The sequence below is a fragment of the Python bivittatus genome, unplaced genomic scaffold (genome assembly GCF_059951505.1).
Source record: "Python bivittatus isolate LINGU-HERP-01145 unplaced genomic scaffold, Pbiv_v1 ctg000410_np1212, whole genome shotgun sequence".
Lineage (NCBI taxonomy): Eukaryota > Metazoa > Chordata > Lepidosauria > Squamata > Pythonidae > Python > Python bivittatus.
Window position 1 is genome coordinate 1,467,534 of NW_028277067.1, and position 14,797 is coordinate 1,482,330.

General features: G+C 36.7%; 1 protein-coding gene across 2 annotated transcripts in view; it reads right to left on the minus strand.

The window, feature by feature from the left end:
* ADAM11 (ADAM metallopeptidase domain 11) overlaps positions 1-14,797 on the minus strand; it is a 94,136-nt gene that overhangs the window by 11,039 nt on the left and 68,300 nt on the right. For both annotated transcript variants that reach the window (XM_088143340.1, XM_007424835.3), the window contains 10 exons: positions 13,316-13,482; positions 12,086-12,170; positions 11,343-11,433; positions 9,382-9,433; positions 8,716-8,815; positions 4,689-4,760; positions 3,915-4,007; positions 2,808-2,888; positions 2,366-2,416; positions 1,969-2,032 (listed from right to left, as the gene is read on the minus strand). In XM_088143340.1, coding sequence (XP_087999466.1) covers positions 1,969-2,032; positions 2,366-2,416; positions 2,808-2,888; positions 3,915-4,007; positions 4,689-4,760; positions 8,716-8,815; positions 9,382-9,433; positions 11,343-11,433; positions 12,086-12,170; positions 13,316-13,482 — 856 coding nt within the window. The remainder of the gene's footprint in view (positions 1-1,968; positions 2,033-2,365; positions 2,417-2,807; positions 2,889-3,914; positions 4,008-4,688; positions 4,761-8,715; positions 8,816-9,381; positions 9,434-11,342; positions 11,434-12,085; positions 12,171-13,315; positions 13,483-14,797) is intronic.

Consider the following 14,797-nt stretch of genomic DNA (forward strand, 5'->3'; position numbering starts at 1 on the left):
AAAACCATGAATCTGTGAGCACTTTGAAAACAATGTGGTCATTGCTGATTTTTCTTGCCAAATCAATCACATTTTTATTGGGCAAAGTCCTTAGATGATTTTGGGAATACTGCAGAGTTAATTCATTTTGATTTCAGTAAAGAACTTGACAAAGTGTCCCATGGCAATTAATTAACAAACTAGTAAACCACAGGATGGGTGACATGGCAATTAAGTATGCACATAGATGGTTTGAAGAGTGCTCATCAATGGTTTCTCACAAAACTGGAGAGTAGTATTGAATGGCATGTCATAAGGCACAGTCTTGGGCCCTGTACTATATTTTTATTTATCAAGGGATGAAGAGGAGTTGCTGATCAAATATGCATAAAACTGGAAGGATAGCTAATACGCTAGAAGACAGAAATAAAATTCAAAATCTTCTTAATAGATTAAAGAAATGGGCTGAAAATAAGAATAGGAAACAAGACATATTAACTTAAGAAACATAGCTTCCTTCACTTAGGAAATATAGCTATAGAATGTGGGATATCTGCTTGGTATTAGTATTTATTAAAAATATTGGAATAGTAATTAATTGTAACCCCAATTACGAGTCAGCAGTGTAATGTTGGTGCAGCAAAAAAAAAAAAAAGTACTGTAAATACAGTTGTAGGCTGCATCTACTAAAGGATAGTTTCCAAATCATAGAAAATAAAAGTTCCACTTTATTCTGCATTGGTCAAACCCCACCTTAAATATTGTGTTCAGTTCTGGACACCACATTTTAAGAAGGCTTCAGATAAACAGAAACAGGTTCAGAAAAGCACAATGAGGATTTAAAGGGAACTAAAAACGAACTCCTATGAAGGGAAATTGAAGGAACTATACATGCTTAACACTGAGAAGTGGAGTTGGAAGGGCATAAGACAACACTTTTCAAGTATTTGAAAGTATGTCAGCAGAAGGTGAAAACCTGTTCTCTGTTCTTTCAGAATGCAGAACATGAAATAATGAATTCAAGTCATAGAAAACCAGATGCTGATTAAATGTTAGAAAAAACTTAACAGTAAGGAGCAGTTTGACAGTGAAGCCAATTATCCAGAGAGGTGATGGGTTCCCATTCGTTCCATCTGCTCATGTGAAAGTAAGCCAGCTGGTAGGGATGTTTTAATTTGGATTCCTGCCCCGAGCAGGCAGTTGGCCTAAACGGCCCTTCCCACACTATGATTTTCTAATCCCTTGAAATAATGCAAAGTTCACGCCTCTGGTTTCTTCATTTGGCACTGGAAAAATCAGAGGATGAATGCAAGAAGGAATAAAAGCCAAGCATAGCTATTCAGAATGAAATTGCCTGGCGCTACTGAAAAGTAAGTCTACAGATGGATGAATTTTGAAGAGAATGGATTTTCTCCCTCCTCTTTTCATCCCACACCCACCTCTCTTTCTCCATTTCTCCAGATTGGATACTGTAGTTTGTGCTGTTTGCAAACAGTGATGGAAAAAGGAATTAAAGTGCTGGTGTCTGCTGATAAGTGATTTGCTAGTGATGGGTGATGAATCCTTAACAATCAGCCCTTGAAATGGCCACAGGAGCATCTCCTGTTCCCCTCACTGATTCAAGCAATTAACTACCTCTGGAGAAGGCTGCCAGGCAAAAAGCCTCCAGGGTAGAGTTCAAGCACTCTGTTCCCCAAACTACTATAGAAAAACTGTACCTCAAATTAAGGGATAATGGAATTAGTATGTTTTCCCTGACCTGAGGACAATTCCATCTCCAATATGGATGTGCCTGGATGTCACTCAAATATTCAAGTGCCATTAGACCGTATAGCTAAGCAACAAAGCACATATACCGGGGTTTGGATTATCGCTAGATGGCAGCAAAGAGATTCAAAACAAAATTTTGCTGCCATGTACAGTACTGGTTATTTGGATTTTTGCAGATCAGATATGGTAACCCTTTTCTAAGGGTGAATGGCTACTTACCTCGCCCCCACAATGCATTACACTGACGGTCCCTGGTTTTACAACAGCCTCCATAACACCGGCCCTACGGAACAGAACATGGGACTTGTTAGAGGCTCGGGCAAGAACCTCTCACCTTGCATGTGTTTACAGAGAAGTGTAATACTCAGTGTCATGGGCTCGGAGAATTCAGATTTGGCTCTTCCAATCCTTGCATTAACCATTGGACTAGTATTCCATACAGTAGTGGTCTGGTTAAATAGAGGAACTTCCTCCTTGCTCAGTCTGATTTAATTAGAATTTTCAAAGATATTCCTTTCACTGGGATTGACAGATGGGTCCAAATGCAATTAACCTTCTCCACAAATTATCTGCAATTCCAGGAATTCTAGCTATGAAACTGAGATACCAACTATACCTGTTCATTGTCACAAAAGTAGCCATCCTGCTTGTGTACATTAGGTGGACACTACAGAGAGAGAAAGAGAGAATTATCATGGGAAGGATAAGACATAGATAACTACAAATCGGGAAACCGGTAAAAGGCTCTTTTCCCTAACCTAGTACGCTCCAGATGTACTAGATTTCATTCCATACTCCTCAGTCACCATGGTACATCTTGGGAAAGTTGAAAAAGGGAGGGACCCAGTTTGGAGGGAGATGCTTTCAGGCCAACTGCACCCACAACATCTCTTTTTAGACATTAAAATTCTAGAGACAATCTCCAGTCAGAGAGAGAGCAGGCCATCTGCCACGGTGCACAGAAGCCACCAAAACATGGGTCTCTTGACTGGAAGGTTAGAGCACTTCCCCCGTCTACTCACAAGGAGACGGCATTCCTTGTAATCCCCCCAACTCACCTGACTGGAGTCACCAGTGCAAGCTTCTGGAATATCACACTCATTCACAGCTTCTCGACAAGTTACACCCCGTGGCTCATACTTCATGGGAGAAAATGGGAGAAAAATAAAGGTGGAGTTTAATAATAGCTGGCAAGGAAAGGTGGAAGGTCAAATAAAACAAAGAATGTGCCAGGTGAGGACTTTCTCTAACTTTTTCTCCTTTGCTACTCTCAGTGCAGGAAAAGAACCAGATTACCCTTTGCACTATGCAAAGAACAGCAGAGCTTACTGCCCTCTGTGATCCTAGCTTCCTCGTCTTTCTTTCTTTCTTTCTTTCTTTCTTTCTTTCTTTCTTTCTTTCTTTCTTTCTTTCTTTCTTTCTTTCTTTCTTTCTTTCTTTCTTTCTTTCTTTCTTTCTTTCTTTCTTTCTTTCTTTCTTTCTTTCTTTGGCTTGTATGCCGCCCATCTCCCCCATGGGTGACTCTGGGCGGCTCACAATAAAAGTCTTCCTTCTTGCAACAAAGGGGAAAAGAAAGCATGTCTCAGCACTTTACCAAATCCAGTTGATGGAAAAAGTCAAGCAGTTTCAGATAAAGGTCCAAGTCTTATGCCTTGACTACAGTCCACAAAAATATCTAGAACTGAGCCTGTTCCTCAGCATGGCATTTGTTTGAATTCATTCCTTAAATATGCAACATTTGGATGGAAACCCTCTGTAATTTTGTGCTGTAAACATTAAACCCACACAGACATACATGCCAGAGACCCATCCATGAGCTGGGGATCCCTGACACTGTGAAGATGCTGAAGCTAAGCAGGTGAACATCTGCTCAAGCGGGAGACTGCTGAACCCACCCACCCTCCACAATTTATGTAAAGTATGATGCGTTATCTGCCTAGATATATTTTGTAGAAAATCTTGTACAAGTGAGCCATCTCAAAATGTGTGCACTGACAGCTAGTACCCAACTGTGCCTTGGCCTGACTATGATTTGGTTTCTATAGGCAGCACTGACATGCACAGACAATGCCCTTCTGCTGTATAACTCCCAGGAAAGGTAGTTTGCTTAGAACTGGTGAGAGACGGGCACAGAAGAGAACCCATGCCCATGACAGCTTGTTTACCTTGCACTCCCGACAACACAACCCATCACTGCACATGGCATCATGAGTAAGGGTACATTTCTTGCAGCAGTTTCCCCCACCTTTGGAACACTCCTTTGAGAACAAGAAAAAAATAGGCAGGCGTGAGGTTGCTTGGAATTTTAGATCAAAGTTGGAACAAAAATGGGACAGTATCCATTTTCTTAAATCCTGAACTTAACATACTAGTTTTACAAATTTTGGTTTTATTTTTAAATCTCCCCCATGTGAAAGTTTACATTTGCAAGTTTTGGCAAGTTTTTCTAACATACATAGCCCTATTACGCAAATTATGCAGATTTACATTGTTCTACATGTTATTCTCAAGAAAGCTTTTTTTTTTGGTACTAATTGAGATAACTAGATTGCTTGTAATATCAATTTCTCCATTGTTTGTTGCTTTTACTAACATTTTCTTTGGAGACACATCTCATGAACAAATGATATTTGTTTTGTGGATTTTTGAACAAAAACAAAAAACAAAACAAAAAGATGCCGGTTGATTCTATCCGGCACTAACGTCTAAATTATCACAACTTTTATGGACCCTGACATTCTGCAGAAAAACACTTTGATAAGAGTGCTGTTGGGGCCTGATCCTGAACCACCCCAGACTCTGATACAATAACAGACATTCTTTAACATGCACAAAACAGAATTCAGAATTCAAAGTCTGGCAGTAGCATTCCATCTAACACACTAATAACACTACTTTGAGTCAGATGACACCTAGTTTCAGCCCCAGCTGTTGCTTACCGCTAAGGACCCACAGTCACATTCTTCTCCTGCTTCCACAAATCCATTACCACATTCAGGAGGGTCAAGGAGCTGTGTTAAGAAGGTAGTGGTGAGAGAAATGAAATCATTAGAAGGTTCCAGGATATCATTTAATAACTTTTTCATCTACATCAGTAATTTGTGCTTGAAAATAGGGATGGAGAAACTCTTCTGAAATCTCTCCCTTTTATGTTTCCATTTTGGGTGGGGGAAATTGGAGAAATCAACAATGAAAATGGAAGCAGATTGTTTTTTTAAAGGCAAATATTACTTTCTTAAACTAAATCTGTCCATTGCTTTACCAATTAGTACTTGGTATGTGACCATATTTTAAGCAAACTGAACTTGGAATGACACTACACTGTTTATGATAATAATGCAATTCAGAATTATGACCAACAAGGCAAAGGAATTTGGGGAGTTAATGTGCCATATATTCAGTGGGAACCAGGTTGTTATAGTGTTTCATGAATACCAAATGTTATGATATCCTTCCTGAAGTGGAGCAGAAGCTGAGACATTTCTATATATGCTGGATGGCTCTCTTCCTGAAGATGTATCAGCTTCTAGGATGTGCAGTATATTATTTAGGGCCAAAGTAGGCACAAGGCCATTCCAGCAAGTAGCCATTGCACTAATGAGTTTTTAAAAGTTGGAGATCTTGGCCTTTGGAATACAAAACCTTCAACATTTCACCTATTCGGCTATGCTACAACCTTGATCTGGATTGTCCTCCATTCCTTGCCCTGCTGTTTGAACTAAATGTGATTGTTGTCCCTTTACTTTTAGCTGTGGGGCTTCAAACTTTCTTATTCTGAGATGAATCCTTACAGTGAAAATGAATTATTCATTTCATCTGTCAAAATGTCAGGCTACAAGAATGATATGGAAAACAATGTTACACTGGATTTACAAATGAAGGCTACTAATGTCTTCATAATTAAAGGGGACATACAAATAATAAATCAGAAGAGTGACTTGGATAGCTTTCTTATCTTGGATTTACAAAAGAGATATGCTAAACTTGTGAAGAAGTTTCTGAGAGGAGACAAGGAGAAAATGATAAGAAATCAACTTGTGGACACTATTTGAAGGGACTAAAGATCAAGATTCCTAAAAGTAAATGGAAGGAATTCAAAGTGGATTTTTTTTTTATCAAGGTTAATATATATGTGTGTGTGTGTGTGTGTGTTGTTGTTGTTGTTGTTTCTGGTAGCTCTTAAGGGATTTTTCTTGATTAGGTCCAAATAATGAGGCTTTAAAGATTTGTTTATAGTTAAGATATGGGAAGAAAAGATTTTTTTGTGTATTTTTAGAGAAAATGATAAGTTTCTGTGTTAAAAGTAAAGGAAACGAATATTAAATTGATTTATTTGATTAAGGTTAAAATATATATGTTATTAATTCTGGTAACTTTTAATGATTTTTGCTAATTAGGACTGAATGACAAGGCTTTATAATTTGTTTATAGATAAGAGATGAGATATGGGAAGAAGAGATTTTTTGTTGAAATGTCAGAGAAGGTGATCAGGTACTGAAATTGTTTATACTTGTCTTGATGAAGGGGAAAGTCATTTCTTTATATATCTTTTTTCTTTTTTTCTTTTTCTCTTCACTTTTTATTCTTTCCTTTTCCTTTTTATTTTTCTTAGTTTGTATCAGTTTTTTAGCTTTGTATTTTTAAACTGTAATAAAAATTATATAAAAAAAGATTGTTTGCTAGTTCCAGTTACTTATTCAGTTGACATAGAGCTACATAAACAACATGACTAAGAAAGTGAAAGTTTTTAAACTGCTTTCTTACTGAACAAACAAAACTAAAAATACAGAATTGATAGAGGAATTTTTTTTAAAAAAACTGCCACAAAAGTAGTACAGTAAAAAAGAAAGAAACTTGGGATATACAGTATATAGACAGATAAATTGTAAAGATTACTGACATATTTATTTATTTAATAAATCAATATGGCCACCCATCTCATATACATGACTCTGGACAGCTAACAATTAAAACAGAGTAAAAACAGAGTAAAAACAAAATCAATAATTAAAAACATAAACACCATAACACAGCATTTAAATATCCAGATAACATTAATACAGATGAGAATACTATGAAAATATTTGTTAATATAGCTAAGAAATGGTGATATATTTGAATAAATCTGTCCTTAAATATAAAATCACTCAAAGTTTTTAATTATTAATCAAGTATTAAAAGAACTACAAAAGCAAGGGGAACGCTTAAGAGGTTTGACTGAATTTGAAAATCATATAACACACATTTTCAAGGATTTCTTGGGTTGTATTTATAAACTGTTGGTGAAATATGACTCAGAAACTGAGTAAGTTAATGTCTGTATAATTAAATGGATGTAGAATCTAGGTACAGTAATTTGATATGCAGCAAGGGGAATTTCAGTGGAAGAAAAGCATTATATTTATATCAAATATCATACACAGAGAAAACTGATGTAAGATGTTTATTGCTGGTACATTACTCCAATACTGATTGCTAAAATGAACAGCTCATTCTTTAACACTTGTTGGAAATGTAATGAACAGGTCAGACTTTTTTTCATATTTACTGGCAATTTTATAAAGTTCAGCAATTTTGGAAAATGATTTAAACCAGAATGAAACTAATTTCCTTTCCAACTTGCTATTTTCTTATTAAATATTATTAAACTTTATATTCCTACAAAATACACTAAACTAGCATTGGTAACTGCTGCAAAGATACACTTCCTACTGGAAAGGGCATACAATTCCCGCTGTGAAAGAATGGCTAATTAAGTTGTGGGAGTATGCTTTGATGTCCCAAATAACTTTGCATCTCAAAAGTAAATCTGATACAAATTCTAATTCATCTTGGAAACCATTTTTGGATTATAGTTCTATACATAGGCTTGTAGCACATCCAAAATGTGGGCTTCTTTTTAACACAGATTTAATATTCTACAAGATCTATCAAATCAGAATAGATCTTCAATATCTTGGATAGAATTTATTGCAACTTAAACTTATTCTATGATTTATATATTGCTGACTATTGCTGTTGACATGAATATATTGTTTGGATTTTAGCAAAGACCTTCAGTTTTCCACATAATATAGTACAATATCCAGTTACTTTAAAACCAATTAATGAAATACTGAAAATTTTAGCTTAATTTAAGTGTTTCTAAATTCCCTGTTTATTTGTTTCATTTATTTTCTTCTTGTTTTTTTCTTGTATTTATCCATCCTTTTTTCTTCTTTCTCCTCTGGAGAAACAGGGTCATTTTTTAGATGCTTTAGCATCATACCTGACCAATGTGTCAGTTTCACACTAACTGCCAATATACTGTACATATAAAAGCATAACAATCAGTGGTCTCCATCTTCAAAGAGCTTCAAGCCCCCAGTAATTATATATGCACCAAGAGAATATTCCCTACAGGATGCCTTAGCGCTGCATCCAAGTTAACACTACATTTTTATGCAAGTCATCCAAGCTTGCCTAAAGCAGAGGTGCAACGTGCATTGGCTGAAGGCCATGCACTACATGTTGATGACCAGACTTCAGAAGCAGAGGGGGGAGGGGGGTCTTAGGTGGGAGACTGCCAGAAAATCTCAGAACTGTAGAGCAGACTGGGAAATTGAAAAAATCTCCAAAGACAACTGCAAACTACTTTCATATTGTGGACAAGAAAACGATATGAAGCACAACTTGAGGGAGTTTATTGTTATCTTTCTTCTAAAGAACTGAGTTTTATCTTTTCAACAACAGTTCAGTGAGGTCAGCTAACTGAGAGGTAGTAATTGGCTCAGTATCACCTATTAAGGTTCCATGATTAGATACGGTCCTACCTTTATCTAGATCTCTGGCTGACATTCTAACCACAAAACAAGAATTTCATTTGACTATAGCCCCCAGAATTGCCAAGATATGAGAGATGGAGAAGGTTGTCTGGAAGTAATTCTTATTTACATATGTGACCAAATTAAAGCGATTTAAGATTACCTTCAAAGGCTTGTTAAACAGACAGCTTCCTCCTCCCTCAGCCAGAAACTGATTGTATTCATCAACACTGCAGCGAGAAAATTTCCGTGGCAGGTAGTATCTGTGTGTCAGGAAGAGAGCCATAGAGGATAAAATTAAAAGCCAATGAAATGTCAAAGGAGAATGGAGGAGATAAGAAGTTTTCCAAGGTCAATGCGGTTAGATGCAAGATCCCTTCATTAACATAATTCGACACATCTGGATCTTGAATTTGTTTTCAATTGATGCCAGAACCTTCAGATGGGATGTTCTCTGACCCATGAGAGGTTGTATTAGTGACACAATTTTCCTTTCCTTTCTGTGAATGAGAAGGGGGGGGGGCTGGTAGAGAACAGATAAGATGACCAGATATAATGGATGTCAGATTATTAAAAAAGGAAAATCAAACAGATGTACTCTTTTTTGTTCCTGCAGCATAAAGTGCCACCTGCTTTCTTCTGAAGCCAGCTAGAGAGAGGAAATAGATGGACTTAACAATAATCAGCCAAAGTGATTTTTATGATGCAGGCAAGATGTAAAGTTAAGATCTGAACATTGACAGTTTGGGAGATACTTTAATAAGGCCTTGGTTTCTGATCTCAAACATTACCTTGTACTTTTGTGATCCTCACTTCTTCTACAACTTACCCAGTATCTTCCATAATACAACCCAGCCATAAGTCAGGACAGCGACAATCCCCTGGGGCAATAAAGAAAAGTTGGAGATATACCTTGTTAAAGAATTATGGAGAGAGACACATTCTCTGTTCTCTATTCCTAGTTCACATTTTTACCCACAAATCCCCTATTCATTCAAATTATACCTGAGAATCATATATTCCTATAGCTGAAATCACCAGGTACCATTTATTTCCTCCCTGTCCATGAAAAAACACCCCATTCTAAGATTTAAGCCTTAAACCAACTTCTTCTTAAACCTGAACTAGATGTTGTTGGAAGACAGCCATGTTAGTCTTTGGTGGCAAAAAAATCAAGAAGAGTCTGGTAGCAACTTTTCCAACAAATTTCTAACACATTTTATTTTTCTAAGGTTATTTTTATTGTTAAAATAATGAAATATAAAGGAAAAATACTAAGCATAAATAAAATATAAACATTATGGGAAAACTTTCTAATAACAGATTCTCCCTTTCTATTTATTTCCCCAACTGCTGACCATAACCTAGATAATTATACATTAAAGATTAAAGGTTATTGCTAGTATCTATTTAAATTCTTTCACCTATTGTTTTTGATTAGTATCATAACTTTCTTCCTAAAGAACATATTCCAAATGTCTAAATTTGCCCCACTGTACACATATGCAGTGTATGCCCCATATACATTGTAGTATATATGGGAGCCATTCTTTTGTAAATTTTGGTTGTAAATAATGAATAAACATGGGCAACTTTGACATTGTTGCATATTCTTCAATTTTGGTCTCCCATTCTGACATCATTGATAAAGTTCCTCTTTGGTAATGTTAGACCAAATTTGTTCTTGCAGCTGTCAGCATATATCTTAGTAAATTGTGATATTTTTCATTTATGTTTTCTTTATTATACCTAATAAGAATATTTGTTTTTCATTTCAAATTTTATTTTTAGGATTTTCTGAATATTTTGATGTATTTCTTTCCAGTACTTTTGATTATTTTTTACATAATTGCCACATAAGATAAAATGTTCCTTCTTTGTTATGGCATTTGCAACATTTATTGTTATATGATTTATCTGTCTTGATCATTATTGACAGTTATATACCATCTGTAAAACATTTTATACTGATTTTCCCATATAACTTGGAGTAAACTTTATTGATTTTTTCCCCATTATTCTTCCCATTGTTGTACTGTAATTTTTTTTCTTTGAAGTTTTGCATCCACTTCATCATATAATTTTTTATTTGTTCCATTTCTGCATCATATTTCTCTCTCTCTCTCTCTCTCTCTCTATATATATATATATATATACACGCGCACACACACACACACTAATAGGTGATATTGGTTTTGTGTGTTTCTACCATCATGGTCCTGACCTTAAGAAGCAGCCAAACCTCTGATGGAGAGGAAGTGGAAGAAAACCAAATTAGATCTGGAGGTATGACAACACAAGCCACAGCTATGCTGAACCCACATTCAGGCCCCAATATCAAGCTTCTGCTTATCCACCCAGAACCCCTTAAATTAGAGATAGCCAAATTGGAAACCATGGATAGAGTAACCCTTGACCTGAGACTCAAAACTTTAAGGAAACAATCTCATTTTACACTCAAATGTTCATGATCCCTAGTATCTGTTCACCAAGAGAAGCAAGACACAAGGGAGGAGCCAACATAGAGTTAATGGAGTACTAAGATGGAAGCCTAATAATTACCATTTCAGGTTTCTCCAAGAAAGGAGACAAAGCCTGAGAATGGAATCGTTTTTCAATCTGATAGAATAAAGGTGCCTGCTGAATTCCAGATCTCTTTGAAGCAAGCTCTTTCGGGCAAAGCATAGCCCCATAATTACTGCTTGACTGAGCAGTTCTCAGGTTCTCTTATGTCTTGAGATTAGGGAGACAGGTCACCTTCTCCACTTGGCTCATCACCCGGTTACTTACCTGCAGAGGCACGGTGCTTGTTCCACATCATGCCAATGTTTTGCCCCAAGGTCTGGGCTAATGTTACTGCCATCGCTGCAACGGTGCCATACTTTAGAAAGGAGGAAGACAACAAGTTATTGGGGAGGCCAGGTATGGAGTGATGAGCTACCGTAAAGCATGCTAAATTTTGGAGGGCAGGACGCATCTTGTGGAATGCTGTTCAAATAAGTCCATTGCTATCCATATCTTTCCCAGTACATTCACAGGCCTTTTGCTAACTGACCTCCACCCCACCCTGGACAGATCCACCACCCTGCAAAGAACAATGAACTCCTGGCTATGATTATCATGTAAAGAGCTCTATCAGTGTATCAGGTGCTTTGTAGAATCATGTAAGTAAATAAGAGAGCCCCTGCCCTGAGGATCTTACAATCTAAATTTAGATGACTGGAGGGGAAAAAGAGGGGGAGGGGGGAAGTAGATAATAAGGGATGATTGTCAGCAAATGCAATGGCAAAAACCATAGGTATTAATTCAGTTAGGGTGTGGAGGTTCTGAAAGGGTTTTAAAGGGCAGAAAGGAGTGGTATCTCATAAGCCTAGGAAAGGAGTCTTCTGAGCATCAGGAGTAGCAAGCTGAGAAGAGAAATCTAAATAAGCACAAGATCTTTGAACAGCCAAATACTGGTAGGGTTAGAAGAGCATGCAGCCTTCAATTTCCTACCTTTAAACTCCAGCCCCAGTCATCCTAACACAACTCACCTCATTCACACCTCCGCCTCTAGCAACAGAGCAGATCCCTCCAACGTAAGCTGTACCACTGCGGCTGCTTCTAAAAGTGTGCCCACTGGGGAAGTAAGAAGGAAGATTCACTATGCAAGAGAAGGAAAAGGTAGATAGTCTTGACCACTAGATTTTTTATCCTCTTGGCATTCATTTATTAAGCCTAGAACAACAAAAACTATCAAAATAGGGCAAGAGTATGGATTGGTTGGGGAATTCGTTTCTTTGCATCAGCCTGTTACCCCAGTTCCTCCTAAAGTAAATATGGGCTCATTAGTTCTGGTTATAGGAACTGCAGAAGAGAGAAGAGGCATGTTTCATGTATGAACACTTCCTAACACTATTCCAGGACAAAGTTATTTCCACTTCAGTTAGAAGTTCAGATCTTAGTACTCAAAGTCCAAAATCTACACTGCTGTGCCATATTCTATATGTTGATATATATTAATTTGAGCAGATTTATCTATACATTTTAATCATGAATCACTAGTAACTGTTATCTTGCAAACCATGCCTGCTAGAAAAGGAGTGAACTTTGGTGTTATATTATATTAGTTTGATATATCAGGGTGCATCTTATATAATTTTATCATCAAATACAGGTAGTCCTTTTTAGCAACCACAATTGGGACTGGCAACTCAGTCATTAAGGGAAATGGTCACTAAGTGAAACTACGACTGTGCTTATGATCTTACTTCAGCTTTCCTTTGCTTTACAGACCTGCGAAGGTTGTAAATGAGAGGATTGGTCATAAAGTTACTTTTTCATCACCATCCTAACTGTGAACAGTTGCTAAATGAGGCAGTCGCTGAATGAGGACTACCTGTATAAAAACAAAAACTGACAATTTTTTCTTTTGTGCAAACATCTTATTTCTACTATATTAGTTAGCGTTCTTCACCAGCAAAGAATGTCTCTATGTTATCCTAAATGCCTAAAAAGAAATATAAATAGAAGTGATCATATAATAAACAGAAGGCTGTGTTTCATTTGCTACAATACCAGGAGGTATGTTATGTGGGCTTACCAACAAAGCAGTCTTTAGGGCAACTTATTCAGAATCCAGCAAGTGAAAATTGGTATCGCACAGATTTCCATAACACCCCTTATTAATATCTCTACTTCATCCTACTCTTACAAAGAGAGCTATTTTTCATCTAACAACTTTTTCTAGCGCAAAAGTGGTCACATTCCCATTTAAAACTCACGAGAAGAGATGTGCCGCATCACTGTGTTCAGGGAGAAACTCCTGGCGATACTTCATGAACTTTCCCAGTGTCTCTAGGGAATCTTCATCAATCTGGATCTTATCCCCTGATGCCCATGTCTCCATGGCGACCAACACAATACGTGTGTTCAACTGCTCCTTAAAAATCTGTGACCAAACATAGAAAGATAGTTTTTTTAAAGGGGGGGGGCTTCCCCCTTCTATATATGTGGCATCCTCCCCATTTTTGAAAGCAGCCATAGTTTTCCAGCTGTACACTCAAACATCAAATGAAAGCTAAAGCAGTTTATTTCCTTCTTGCAACTAATTTTCACAACTACTTTTAATGGAAGAAGATTAAATTTACTTTGAATATTATACTCAGAGAAAATTGGTATAAATTGTTTTATCATTGATATATCATTCCTATCTTGATTGCTAAAGGCCTATTCATTTTCTAAAAAAATGTTGAAAATAAAATGAGGAGGTTGGAGCATTGCTTCATATTTGGTGGTAATATTGTAAAGTTCAACGATTTTGGAAAATAATTCCTATTAGAATTACACAGATTTTGAAAGCTGAATTCCCATTGCAACCTGTAACATTTGTATTAAATTTTACTAAATCATATAATCCTTCAAAGCATACTGAACTAGCTTTGTATATATTAACTGCTGCAAGGGAATTATATGCTTCTCATTGGAAAGGATGTTTTGATTTTCTCCTTGGAAGAATGGTTAAACAAGCTGTTGGAATATCGATGTCCAGAATAACTTGATATCTTAAAAGTAAATGTGATATAAAATTCAATTATAATTGGAAACCATTCCTGGAAAATAATGTAATACCCACATTTGTATGACCCCCAAAATTTGGGTTTTTCTATGCACAGTCAATATTTCAACTTCATGGGAACTTAGAGTTCTATACTTGCTAAACTTTATTTTTTACAAATGACATACGGTAACAAATTTTAAAAGAATAAAGGAAAAATAACACTTATACAAGTTCAAAATAATATAAAGCAGATAATACAGATTTTTTTTTTTTTTTTTTTTGGTGCCTTCAAGTCACTCCTGGCAACTGCCTGGAAAAGTCCCTGCAGTTTTCTTGGCAAGGGTTTACTTTTTTAAAATCAGATTTACTTTTAAAATATGAAGTTATTTGAGATTTCTGGAAGAAGAAATGGTGGACTGAAGATGGCTCCACAAAAAGCCAAGCCAATGACCGCGGTGAAGAACAAAGAGCCGATGAGTAAATGGGCTCTTCGAACCTCTCTGGACAAAGAGAGGATGGAAAATTGCCCACAAGTGCTCCAGACAGTTGCTTCTCATGCAGAGACCACAAGGCAGCAGTCTCCAGAGGGTTTAGAGCTCTGGGAGATGAGGGAATAGCCATCTTGCTGAAACCATGGTCAGCACCTTCAAAAAGGACACTGGGTGTGCATACTTTCTTCTCTAATCAATTCGGAAATTGCTTATTA